The sequence below is a fragment of the Canis lupus genome, chromosome 32 (assembly GCF_048164855.1).
Source record: "Canis lupus baileyi chromosome 32, mCanLup2.hap1, whole genome shotgun sequence".
Classification (NCBI taxonomy): Eukaryota; Metazoa; Chordata; class Mammalia; order Carnivora; family Canidae; genus Canis; species Canis lupus.
In genome coordinates, this window is record NC_132869.1 from 27175063 (window position 1) to 27189296 (window position 14234).

General features: G+C 36.8%; 1 protein-coding gene across 4 annotated transcripts in view; it reads left to right on the forward strand.

The window, feature by feature from the left end:
* The window catches only part of MINDY2 (MINDY lysine 48 deubiquitinase 2), a 73971-nt gene that overhangs the window by 12924 nt on the left and 46813 nt on the right, over positions 1-14234 (forward strand). For all 4 annotated transcript variants that reach the window (XM_072808896.1, XM_072808893.1, XM_072808892.1 and 1 more), the window contains exon 2: positions 2997-3054. In XM_072808896.1, coding sequence (XP_072664997.1) covers positions 2997-3054 — 58 coding nt within the window. The remainder of the gene's footprint in view (positions 1-2996; positions 3055-14234) is intronic.

The window sequence follows — 14234 nt, forward strand, 5'->3', positions numbered from 1 at the left end:
GTTAGTGCCTTTGTTTGTTATTTTTGGCAAAAATGCCACAATTGACAATTCTGTTAATTCTTATTTTGACAATTATATAGGATTGCTACTTTAACCAAAGCAGAGGATAAACTATCTGTTTGTGGAATTTTCTGGTAAATATATTGACTGAACCTGTCTGGAATAAAAAAAAATATATGTCTTATTTAAGAAACATTGTTAGGTGTAAGTGGGATTTTCAGATTGTTCTGACTATTATTCAGAATATAAACATTAACAGTGAATATAAACTTCTGGTTTAAATATCAGACCTTTAAGAGCACTCCTGAAACAGCTTGATACAATATTCTGTAGTGATAAAATATTCTGTAGGAACAGTTAAAATCATCTAAGACAGGGGTCAGCAAACAATTCCTGTAAAGGACCAGATAGTAAGTAAATATCTTAGGCTTTGTGGGCTCTGTGATCTGTCTTGTAAAGATTCAGCTATGCTATTGTTGTGCAAAACAGCCAAAGCTATATATAAACAATGAGTGACAGTTCAAATAAAACTTTATTTAGAAAAACAGGCAGGGGTGCAGCCCCGGTGGCGCAGCGGTTTAGCGCCACCTGTAGCCCAGGGCATGATCCTGGAGACCCTGGATCGAGTCCCATGTCAGGCTCTCTGTATGATGCCTGCTTCTACCTCTGCCTGTGTCTCTGCCTCTCTCTCTCTCTCTCTGTCTCTATGAATAAATTAATTTTTAAAAATCTTAAAAATAAATAAATAAAATATAAATATCTAAAAAAAAAAAAAAAGGAAAACAGGCAGGGACCATAGTTTACCAATGAATTTCAGGTGAAAAATATATATGGGAACTCTCAACTTTCTGTTCAATTTTCTGTAAATCTAAAGCAGCTAAAACGAAACAAAACAAAACAAAACAAACAAACAAAATCCCCAAACTCTATTAACAATTTTTGAAAAACATGACACAGGGAAAAAAATGATTTAGAATCAAGTAATAATAAAAACCTCCATGGCATCTCTTGGTTTTCCCTGAGTAATGAATCCAGCTGGATGACAAAATTGTAAGCATCAATTGTCACGTATGCTCTCAGGGTATGAAACTGTTTCTGTTTTACAGAGATCTGTTTTACAGAGATATGTTTTAGAACTTATTTTATTCATTGATTAAATAAACAAAAAATTGTGACATGCTGTTACCACATTTGCTAACATAAACACCCAGAGCACCTTCTTCAACACTTGGAGGAACTGTTGGAAAAATTGATAATTTAAATGATATCCTTGGTTGAACAGAAAATGATTCCCAGAAAATAACTCCTGAAAAATTTTTAATTCTGTTACTGTTCTCCTATTGTTGATATTTAATTACTTTGTTTGATTTTCTGTCCTACAGCATTTATTTTTCTTCTATCCTATGAATATACCACAGAGTATGCTTTTGAATAAGTCAGCTAAAATATTTATAATGATTGGCTGTAACATCTATGTAACTCATCTGACAATTCACTTGAAACATTAATGTAGACTAATGTGTTGCTGCCGAATTAACTTTAGAAACTTAAATATGACTGTAATCGTATCTACTTTTAACCTTTTTATTGTGAACCATAATACATAGGATGCATAAAACAGATGTATAGTTTAACAAGTTATTATAAACATCAGTGGAACTATCATGCAAGTCAAGAAATAGAGCATTGCCAGCATCCCAGAAGGCTCTTACCTTTTAAAAAATATTTATTTATTTATTTGAGAGAACTAGAGCAAGTGAGCCTAGTATAGGGAGGCAGAGAGGAAGAGAGAAGCTCGGGCAGACTCTACACTGAGCACAAGCCTGACTTGGGGGGCTCTATCCCACGACCCTGAGATGATGACCTGAGCCAAAACCAAGAGTCAGACACTCAGGTGGCTCCCCAGAAGGCTCTTATATGCCCTCCTTTCCAACTATAACTCCTTCCTTTATCCCTAGGGCTAACCATATTCTGATTTTTATAGAATCCATTTCCTTACTTTTCTTTATAATTTTATCACCATGCATGCAGCTATCAACAATATAGTTTAATGCTGCCTACTTTCAAACTTTACTGGGTGCCTGGGTAGCTAGGTCAGTTAAGCGTCTGCCTTCAGCTCATGTCATGTTCTCAGGGTCCTGGAATCAAGCCCTGCATTGGGCTCCCTGCTCAGCATGGAGTCTGCATGTCCCTCTCCCTCCTCCCTTCATCCCTGCTTGTGCTCTCTCTCTCTCTCTCACTCTGCTCTCTGTCAAATAAATAAATAAAATTAAAAAAAAAACTTTGCAAAAAAAAAAACTTTGCAAGTGAAATTCTTTAGCGTATGATTAATATGGGTTTTTAAAAATATTTTATTTATTTATTTGAGAGAAAGAGTGACACCATGAGCAAGGGTTGGGGCAGAGGGAGAGGGAGAAGCAGATTCCCTGCTAAGTGGGGAACCTGACTTGGGGCTCAATTCCAAAACCCTGAGATCATGACCTGGGGTGAGGGTAGACACGTAACCAATTGAGCCACCCAGGCATCCCTGATCCCTGATTGATACTTTAATACTGTAGCATTATAGTCATTCAATAAAAATGGCCAAGATAAACTGAAGAAATGGGATATTTAGCTATGTTCCAATCTGTCCTTAGTAAAACTGCTCCATGGTTGACCTGTCACATGTTTGGTGCCTATTCCTGCCCTTCAACTGGTCTATCATGTAAGACACTACTGGAGGTGCCTAGTGACAATCATAGTGGGTGATGAAAGGGTTTGGTTTTAAAAACAGATTTCTCGGTGTCTCTGTGAGATCTTATATTGCCCTATAAATTTTATGGTGATAAGATTGACTTTGTCATATTTGATAAAGATTAGTTATAAAGATTTTAATAACAAATATTAATGTATATATGTAGTAGATACATTTGTACACATACATATGTTTCTGACTGAAGAAACACTTTAATCACTTAAAACATTTGATTTTATAGAAAAAATACTTTGTTTTTCAGGTGAAACTTCCACCGATGATGGAAATCATAACTGCTGAACAACTGATGGAATATTTAGGTTAGTGTTGAAAAGTGGATGATTTTATCTTTTTCAAAATAAAGTCTCCAAAACTAATATATTACCAAATTGCATCTTTCTGAAGTGCTATTAAATAATCTACTTTAAAATAATAATTTTGAATCTCTTAATTAAAAATTTATATTAATATGTTACTGTTCTTGAGTGTTAAACCTTTCTGAAGGCTTTTTCTAACCAGTGTTAAAATTCTATAGTATAAATAAGGAGGCTGATAACTTCCAGAAAACAACAAGATACATATTAATTCCTAATAAATTACAGAATGGGAAATGGTACAGGAAGTCTGACTTTGCATGTAGAAAGTGTTAAAAAAAATATTGAGTTGAATATAGACTTGAATTAAAAACCTAGATTTAGATTTAGATTATCACTATCCAAAGTATGACTCGTGGACCTACACCAGTCTGTGAAACATTAGTTACCAATCTGCAGTGATCCAGGGGTTTGTGCCAAAATGTAAAACATTTACACAAGCACACTGTTTAGTTTATCTGAAATTTTTCATAGCAAAATTTTCTTGATGAAGGAAGCAGTGTATTAAGTTGCATTCTTATGCAAGCTTCTTATTTCAAAACAGACCAGTGATAGACAGTTTACAGACCAGCTGCTTTCAGTAGAACTTGTTTACAGAGCGGGGGAACTGTGTGTATTACACTGAGGTCTTTTACAATTTAGCAAAGAGGAATTTATATATTTATATTGTTACCACATAGGTAATCAGTCCATATTCTTAGTTTTTTTTTTTAGTAATTAATTGTTTATTTTATTTTATTTTTTTTAATTGTTTATTTTAAGAAAAATTTTGTAAAAAAGAAAAATTATTATTGTCAGCTGATTAGCTTGTCTACACCATTCCAGACTACAAGCTAACCGACTTTTGGTGAAGTACAGGCCTAGTGAAGTTGGAGATTGTAGCTTTTGGAAGACCCTTTTCTTTATGTAATTACTATCATTTAATCCTATTCACTGGCTGGGGAAATCTCCGAGTTAAGAGTAGATTACTTTGAATACCCATATGTCTGGAAATAGAATTTCTATTTATATCTCTTTTAGTCTAGCTTAGTGATTGTTAAACTTTATGACTTCTAAATTATGTTTCATAATTGGGAACATAATTGGGAATTATATTTCATGGGGAAGGCTGAAATATGCTTGGTGCTTTTGATAAATAACCAGTATGACTTCCAAGGAGTGTATGTACAAGGGAGATGACATTTGAGAGGTAATGGGGCCAGGTCATATAGGACCCTGTAGGCTATTATAGCAACTTCTGGCATTTGCCCTGAGTGAGCTTGGAAGCCATTAGAGGTTTTTGACCAGAGGACTGATATGATTTGACTTTGAGAGTAACAAGAATTCTCTGGCTGAAACTAGAACCTAGGAAGGAAGAGACAAGCAGGGATATCAGGAAGCTATTACAACAAAAAATCCTATTGCAATCAGTGAAAGATGGTGGTGGCTTCCAACAAGGTAGTAGAAGCGGAGATTGTAAAATGTGGTCAGATTCTGGATATAAAGCTGACAAGATTTGCTAATCAGTTGAATGGAGAGTGAGAATGGTTCACTGCATGGTTTTTGACTTAGTACAACTGAAAGGATGGAGTTAATATCAGATGACACAAGAAAAATGGAAGGAACATGTTTAGGGAGGAATAACAGGATTTGGGTTTGGGGATGTTTATTGACATCCAAGTGGAAATTTCAGAATGGCAGTCAGATATATAAATGTAGAGTTTAGAGGAAGGGTCTAGATCACTGCTGTATAATAGAAATTTCTGTGATAATAGAAATCTTCAATATCTGTACTATCTAGTTTGGTACTACTAATCACACATAGCTCTTGAGCTCTTAACATATAGCTGATGTGCTGAGAACCTGAATATTAAATTTTAATTAATGGAAATTATATAACCATATGTTGCTACTGGCTAATGTATTGGGCGGTGCAGATCTAGCCTATAAATATGCATTTGGGAGCAGACAACATATATAAATGGTAGACTAAGTGAAATCACAATGAGATTGAATGTAGATAGAGAACGGGAGAGATCAGTGTACTAACTGTGGGACATGCCACTGATTAGAAATTGCAGAAGAAGGAAGAACAGGTGTATTCAAGCCAGGTTGAAGAACAACAGGAGACTTATTTCCTAGAATCCAAATGAAGTTTCAATGAAGAGTAAAAGATTAACTGAACCACATGCTGCTAATAGCTTAAGCAGTGTGAAGACTAAAAATTGACTATTGATTGAACCATAAGGAGGTCACTGGTAACCTCAACAAGTGCGTGGGAGGAAACCAGACAGGGAGGGTACAAGGAAAAATTGGAAACCTTTATACATAGCCAATAGCAATGTAATATTGCTGACAAAAAACAGTTTCTCAGTTCCTTAAAAAGTTTAACATAGGGCAGCCCCAGTGGCTCAGTGGTTTAGCGCCGCCTTTAGCCCAGGGTGTGATCCTGGAGACCAGGGATCGAGTCCCACATCAGGCTCCCCACATGGAACCTGCTTCTCCCTCTGCCTGTGTCTCTGCCTCTGTGTGTATGTGTGTGTCTCTTGTGAATAAATGATAAATAATCTTAAACATTTTTTTTTAAGTTTAACAGAACTACCGTATGACCTATAATTTTACTCAAGAGAAGTAAAAACACACATCCATACAAAAACTTGTACAGGAAGGTTCATGACACCATTACTCGTAATAACCAAAAAAATGGAAGAAACTCAAATGTCCATCCACTGATGAGTGGATAAACAAAATGTGATATATCCATACAATGAAATATTAGCCACAAAAAAGAGTGTACTGATACACACTGGAAAGTGGATAAAACTTAGACATTATGCTAAGTTGAAGAAGCCATGTCATGAAAGACCACATATTATATGATTGCATTCATATGAAATGTCCAGAATAAACAAATTTATAGGGACAGAAAGTAGATTAGTGGGTTGCTTGGGACTGGTGGGAAAGGTAAGGGAGTAAATAGGAATTGACTGCTCATGGGTACAGAATTTCTTTTGGTGGGGAAGAATGTTCTAAAATTGGATCATGATGATTTCACAGTCCTGTTAATATACTTTCAAAATATTGAATTGTATATTTTAAATGGGTTTATTGTATAGTATTTGAATTGTATCTCAATAAAGCTGCTTAAGAAAAGAAAACTGGAGGAAAGGAATTGAAAAGAATACTTTTGACAAACAGAATAGTCTCAGATAGGGACGCCTGGGTGGCTCAGTAGTTGAGCATCTGCCTTTGGCTCAGAGCATGATCCCGGGGCCTGGGATTGAGTCCCACATCAGGCTCCCTGTGAGGAGCCTATTTCTCCCACTGTCTATGTCTCTGCTTCTCTCTGTGTCTCTCAGGAATAAATAAATTAAATTAAATTAAAAAAAGAACAGTCTCAGTACAGATAGTTCATTGATAGCAATTAATGGTGAGACAAAATGTATCAAAAACAGATGCAGGTAGGTAGGTAGATGTGGTTGTGGTAGCTTGTAGAAGCCCTTTTGAATGCTTTTATTTTCTCAGTGAAATAGGGAACCAGGTCATCAGCTGAGAGCGAGGATGAAGAAAGAGTTGTTGCAGATGAGAGGGAAGGTATAAAATAGTTGCCTATAGAAGAGTAAGAGAGTGAATGAGAGTGTGATAGATTCCTGGGCATTACCTCTGAAGCTAGTGAGAGCAGCCAGCATGGTGGTATGATTTCTCTAGTCACATTTAGCTGCATGAGTATAGGCCTTCTTGGTGGAGGAGCAGGATTTAAACAGAGTTCGTTTTTTACCAAGTGAATATGTTGAAGAAAGAGTCTAAGGAATTGAAGATGTGTGTCGAGAGTGATTGTAATGATGAGCCAAGGATCTGAGTTGCATAAAGAGGAAATGAAGATATAAATGTCTTGGGGAAAAAAAAATGTGATGAAGTTAAAGGATTATAGGGGTCCTGATGGAGCTTAAGAATTTTTGGAGCCTGATAATGACAAAGCTGTATGACCCTGGGGAATAAGTTTCTGAGGTAAGGTAGATTATAAGATTTTTGTTGAAGAGGTTAAGGAACAGAAAGTCTAGGTTATTGGATGGATTATCTCTTTTAATATTGAAAACACTAAAAAATGATGTCAGGATTTGTGTTTGAGAGAGATAGTGAGCTAGGAATAAGAGGAATTGACCTGGAAGTTGGTAGAGGACTGCAACCAGGTAGGTAGATGATGAGTAGTATTATTCAACGGCATGAGTTTTAAAACTGAGGAGTTTTAGGGAGAAGGCGAGAGAATGACAATAGGACAATAAGGAGTAAGCAGGTATCTGCTCCACCTCCAGACTCACTAGTAAAGAGGCATGAAAGAGAACTATTACTTGAGAAGGCTGCAGTGTCATCAAGGTAGAGCCAAGTTTCATTTAGGCAAGAAGGTGAAGGGAACACTAAGAGAAGAAAATACCTGGAAGATTTTGCAAGGAGGGTCCATGAGTTCCAGAGGACTGATATTCAAGATGAGAATTTAGGAGTCATTAGTATAAAAATTTGATTTAAATCTATGGAAATTGATGAGAACATTAAGATAGACAGCATAAAGAGAGAATAGAAGAGGTCAAGGTTATACCATAAAACTTCCCAGCGTAGAGAGATGGGGTAGAGCAGTGTTTCTTAGTCTTTTTTTAATTACTGCCCCTTAAAGGAGCCTACGTAGATATTTCTGTCCTAATCACCCACTCCAAGAAATTTTAATATCACAGGCATACTATATGTTTCTTTGTGTATTGTGCCCTTTGGAGATCACAAACCATTATATTGGCTAAAATATTTTTGGCGTCTCCCCCAGGGAATCAGTTTCTGTCCTTCTGGGGCAACAGGCCCCTGCTGAAATGCATGGGATAGAGGAGAGGAGAGAGAAGAAAGAGAAGAACTAGCCAGTAAGATAGGCGAACAGCCAGGAGAGGGTGGCACAGTGAAGCCAAGAGAAGGAATGTTAGAAGAAGAGAGGGTATAGAATAATGAAGAGTACTGTCCATGTGACTTGGCAACATGCAGGCTATTATGATCTTTACAGAAACAGTGTCAGTACAGTGATGGGATGAAAATAGAGTGGTGAGTGGAAGAGCGTCTAAGAGGTGAGTAAGTGGAGACCTCAAGTGCAGATAACTTTTGAGAAATTTGGCAGCAATGGGTATGAGAGGTGAGTTGGAAGTAGGAAAAGGTTTAATAGAGAACATATGACTTGTATTGGGTTTTAAATATAGTTAGAATCTAAACTCTTGTAAAGAAGAAAAAGAATGTTACAGGGCTAGATGGAAACTGTTTTAAGCTCAAGCTAGAGGTGATAATATATAAGGCATATTTGGAGGAATGGTGAATGAGTACAATTTGACTGTAGTTGGCAAGTCTGCATATTGTATAGTTATTGGAATAGAGATTGGATTAGGTGTATTACAGCTAAACTGAGGAGTCTTGGGAGACAGGGTGAGGAGTTTGGGTTTACTATACTAAGCCATTTGATCTATCTTAGTTTCTTAACTGGGGTAAAAACATGTTCACTGTAGTTTTTAAGATGGCCTGATTGAGACCAATTAGGAAATTGTAATAGTAGCTCAAATGTAGTCAAATATCAGCAGATATTTGAATGTTTAATATATATAGTTTAAGAGATAAGAACGTATATTTCTGAGCCCGGTTTCCTATCTATCTCTTCCATATCTAATTACTGTCTGCCTTACTTTCTTTATTCTCAGATCATGACCATAATCACCTAAAGCAGCATTGCCCAGTACAGTAACCACTAGCCACATGTGGCTATTGAGCACTTAAAATTTTGCCAGTGTTAATTAAGATGTTCTATAAATATAAAATATACACTGAATTTCAAAGACTTAATGCAAAAAAAAGAATGTAAAGTATTATTGAGTTTTATACTATTGAAATGGTAATATTTTTAATATACTGGGCTAAGTAAATTATTTAAGTTAATTTCACCTATTTTTACTTTTTTCAATGTGGCCACTAGAAAATTTAAAGTATGGGCTTATATTTGTGGCTTGCATTGTATTTCTCTTGGACAGTGTTAACTCAAACTACACTGCTACTCCTCTATAGCTTCTAACTTCATTCTGGCCCTGCTGTCTATACTGTAGATTGATGCCATTTACCTAACCTTCTCCCTGAAAGGCTTATATACTCCAAAGTATGTCCCTCCACCTCCTTTACCACTCAAAAGTGTTTTTGTTATAGTATTTGAAATTCCCACTACTTGTCTTTTTCTTTCTTTTATTTCTCTCATCTAGCAAATATTGACTGAGCACATACTGTGGGCAAGCTATTTGGAGGTGTCAACAATGCAGTGAATGTGGCTGTGGCTGCATAAGTGTATTCTACTATGAAAATGTTAACATGGTATTTTTCTTGGAGAGAAAATAATTAGTATGTCTTCGTATAATATAGAGCTGGGATAGCTGACAAGGTTTAGAAGTCCTGGGTTAGAGGGACCCAACTACTAGGAGCAGTCTGAAAGTAAAAATGGGAGGTGGGGGAGAAGTAAGCAAGAATGAGGAAAGAAAAGAGATTCTAAAGACTGCCTTGCCAGAAGTAAACTTTATTCAGAGCCAACCCTGCCAGAACAAATTGTTTAATTTTCTAAGCTATTTGGATTTTCTCCTTGTGAGATTACTTCAGCTCTCTGAAGGAACCAGAGATGCTTTTGAATTAATAAGCAAATGCTAGTAGTTTGTAAGAAAAACTATTAATTGCCTTCGTAGCATCTAGCTTACAGACCATAAGGGAATGGGAATTTTGATTGGTAAAGATTAGAGGAGGAGTAAATTTTAACTTGAATATTTCTGTTACTAGAGTATTAGAGCAGGGCCAAACATGGATATGGTCTGTTGGAGGGCTTTGGCATTAAGAAAGGATAGGATATGTAGGAAGTGCTGGAAGATTTAATAAAATAAGATGGGAAGAAGTACAGGTGGAAGGCAAAACATGGGTAAGAAGATACTATAAAGCACAACACAAGCAGGAATATATACTATCACTTTAATTATCGAAAATAGTTTGTATGATGATGACTAAGGAAAATAGATGTTTGGATGGTGGTATTGTCTGACTTTTAAAAAGATAATTTATTTTATCTTTACATTTACATACTATATAGGGAGATCACTGTTGAAGCATTTTAATTTTGCCCAGAGTTTACCCAGCTTCTCTTTTCCTAATGCTCACTTGGGATAAACTAACTACTGCCAAACCTTTTCTTCCAGTTTTGGCCTAATGTAGCTACAGGTTTTTGTTTCTTGATTTCTGTTGGTCTGGAATGTCTCATTCCAGTCTTATGCATTCTTTTTTGAAATTCTTTCCTCTCTCTGTATACTTCACAATATGATTTATTCAAACTCTATTGTTTCCTCTCTGTGCCTGTGTTATCTTCTTAAAGCATCAATTTCATACTTGTCTACTTAAAAAGTAAAGATCCCTTATGATATTTCATAAACAGCCAAACTTATCAACACACTATTTATAATTTTCTATCTGATCCACTTTACCAACCATATTTCCCACCATTCTACAAATTAGCCTTTTTAAAAATAAATGGCATCATCTCTGCCTTCTCTTTCTTTTTTTTAAAGTCTGGTTTATTTTAGAGAGAGAGGATGTGCGCATACTCACTCGCAAGTATGGGGGAGTGGCACAGGGAGAGGAAGAGAGAGAATCCTCAAGCAGACTCGCCACTGAGTGTGAGCCCGAGGCAGGAGTTTTATTCTAGGACCCTGGGATCATGCCCCAAGCCAAAATCCAGTCTGCTGCTTAACCCACTGAGCCACCCAGGCACCTCTGTAGCATAAATCTTGTGTATAAACCTATGTATAAATAAGCCTTCTTATGAGCTGTCCCTATGGCATAATGTTTCTTTCTTTTTTTAAAGATTTTATTTTTAGGTAACCTCTATACCCAAAGTGGGGCTGGAACTCACAACCATGAGATCAAGTTGCATGCCCTACTGACTGAGCCAGCCAGGCACTCCCATGGTGTGATGTTTTTAATATGTGCTTTTCTGTCACTTTCCCCAAAGAATGCTTTTTCCCTCACTGCCTTGCTAAAAGTCTGCCCCTTTTTCTGAATCCAGTTTAGATATGAGCCCCTGATAAGGATATTTCTAGGTGCCATAGGCTTTATCAATATCTCTTTTCAAGGGCAGCCCCGGTGGCTCAGTGGTTTAGCGCTGCCTTCAACCCGGGGCCTGATCCTGGAGACCCGGGATCAAGTCCTGTGTCGGGCTCCCTGCATGGGCCTGCTTCTCCCTCTGCCTGTGTCTCTGTGCCTCTCTCTCTGTCTCATGAATAAATAAATAAAACCTTTAAAAATATATATCTCTTTTCAAAATCGATTGGTACTTCAGGCATTTATTACATGTTGCACTATATTGTACTTTACATCATCTAATTCTCTGTTTCTTGTATGTTCTTTTCCCAACTGAATAGTTTTTTAAGAGAAACATTTATTTCCTAATATTTATTTTAGCTCATTATTAAATACTCATAATAGACTCTCAAATACTTTTTTGAATATAATATTGTTTTTGGTTTTTGCGTGGGAGAGAGAAAGAGGTAGGGAAGGGGCAGAGGGAGAGAGGAAGAGAGGATCTTAAGCATGCACCATGCCCAGCACAGAGCCCAATGTGGGGCTCAATCTCACAACCTTAAAATCACAACCTGAGCCAAAATCAAGAGTCAGCCACTTAACCAACTGAGCCCCTGAAATAGTATTTATTGTTGACCAGTTTCAGATATAAACAGCACTCTTAAGAGATGATTTATTTAGATAATTAAATCTCTCTTAGAAACTCAAACTCAGCCTTTAAAAATATATGATTCTTTTATTACAAACTTTCCTAAAAATAGAGGTATCTATTGCTGCACAACACATCACCCCAAAATTCACTGGTTAACAATGAACATTTATTATCTGTCAGTATCTATGGATCAGGAATCTGGGCTTGGCTTAGCTGAGTGACTGGCTTAGAGTTTCTCATGAGGTTGCAGTCAGGGTATCAGCAGGGGCTGCAGTCTCATCCCTAGGCCCAACTCAGAAGGATCTGCTTTCAAGGTTACTCACATGGTTGTTGGCAGGATTGAGTTCCTCACGAGTTGTTCGACTCAGGTCCTCAGTTTCTCACTAACTGTAGCCAGAGGGCTCCTTCGGTTCCATGCCTCTCCATAAGACAGTTCAGAACATGGCACCTGGCTTTCCACAGGGTGAGCAACTGGGAAAGCATCATGACAAAGGCTACAGTGTTCTGTATTCTAATTTCAGAAGTGACATTTCATTATTTCTGTCATTTTTTTATTCACTAGAAGTGAATCAGTAAATCCAATCCATACTCAAGGGAAGGGGATTATACAAAGACATGAATACCAGAAGATGGGAATTATTGAGGTCCATCTAAAAGTAGGCTTCATGCCCAGCATGGAGCCCCATGTGGGGCTCAAACTCAGGACCCTGAGTTCAAGACCTGAGCTGAGATCAAGAGTTGGATGCTCAACCGACTGAGCTACCCAGGTGCCGCTATTAAGATCCAACTAAGAAGCTGCTGACCTTAGCCAAGCTATTCTCTTGTGCAGAAGACTTTCCTGGCCTCAGGAGTTGCACATTTGAGTCTTTTATAATAATTATTCTACTCTTGGCATCTAAGTTTTTATTTATTATAGCATGTTCATGGTTTATTAATATTGAAGTATCGAATGTTCTGCATCTTGACTCCACTAAAGTTTTTGTCAGAAAAACAAATACAGTCTTTTATCAGAATAAATACAGAACCTAACTATGAGATACAAGTACAGTGCTCAGTTATTTGAGTAAATGATGTATAGAATTTATTAAGGCATAATTTTCAGTTAAATGCTGTATAGAAACCTCAACATACAAATATACAATGTGCCATGTATAGAAAAGACTCAAAAATGTTATGTAGACTTGCTTATGCATTTTTGTGAATTAGCTAATTTGGTGCTTTGGGAGTTCTTGTGCCTATATGGAATAAAATCATTACTAGTTAGATTTTGCTATCTTAAAGTTCTAATTAAAAGCACACATACACAAAAAGCACAAATAATAATATGTTGATGTTCATAGGAATATATTTTTTAAAGATTTTACTTATTTATTCATGAGAGACACAGAAAGAGGCAGAAGGAGAAGCAGACTTCCTACAGGGAGCCTGATGCGGGACTCGATCCCAGGACCCCAGGATCACAACCTGAGCCAAAGGCAGATGCTCAAACCTGGCATCCCATAGGAATCTTCTGTTGTCAGAGGTTCTTGATGCTATCAGAAATCTCTTGTTGAAAAGCTTAAGAGAATACTTGATGCAGTCTTTAGAGGTTTATTCTGAATTAGAAAAATAAAAGTTATATTAAAAACAATTTTGGGGTGCCTGGCTGGCTCAGTCCATAGAGCATGGGACACTTGATCTCTAGGTTGTGAGTTCAAGCCCCACTTTGGGTGTAGAGATTATTTAAAAATACAATCTTAGGGATCCCTGGGTGGCGCAGCGGTTTGGCGCCTGCCTTTGGCTCAGGGCGCGATCCTGGAGACCCGGGATCGAATCCCACGTCGGGCTCCCGGTGCATGGAGCCCGCTTCTCCCTCTGCCTGTGTCTCTGCCTCTCTCTCTCTCTCTCTCTCTGTGACTATCATGAATAAATAAATAAAATCTTAAAAAAAAAATACAATCTTAAAACATACACACAAACACACACAGTTTTAGCAACCTAGTGATTTGGGAGGCTAGGTGAGAAGTTGATTCCATATATTACTGTTTATATCAAAATAAATTCCAGATAAATTAAAGATTTAAACATTTAAAAAAGTAAACATAAAATTACATGAAGAAAGCACACATGAGTGTTTGTATATGCTTAAGAGGAAAAGATCTTTCTACATATGACATCCAGTCAGAAGCCATAATAGAAGAATTTGACTTTATTAAAATTAAATATTTCTGTATGGTAAAAATAGATGAAAAGCATCACCATAAAGTCAGAATACAATATAGGGAAAAATATTTACCACACAGTATAACAAGGAGTGTTCTAATTTTCTAGTTGTAAAAGAGTTTTTATAGAATCAGACCTGTAAATATAGAGAACAAACTGATGGTTGCCAGAGGGG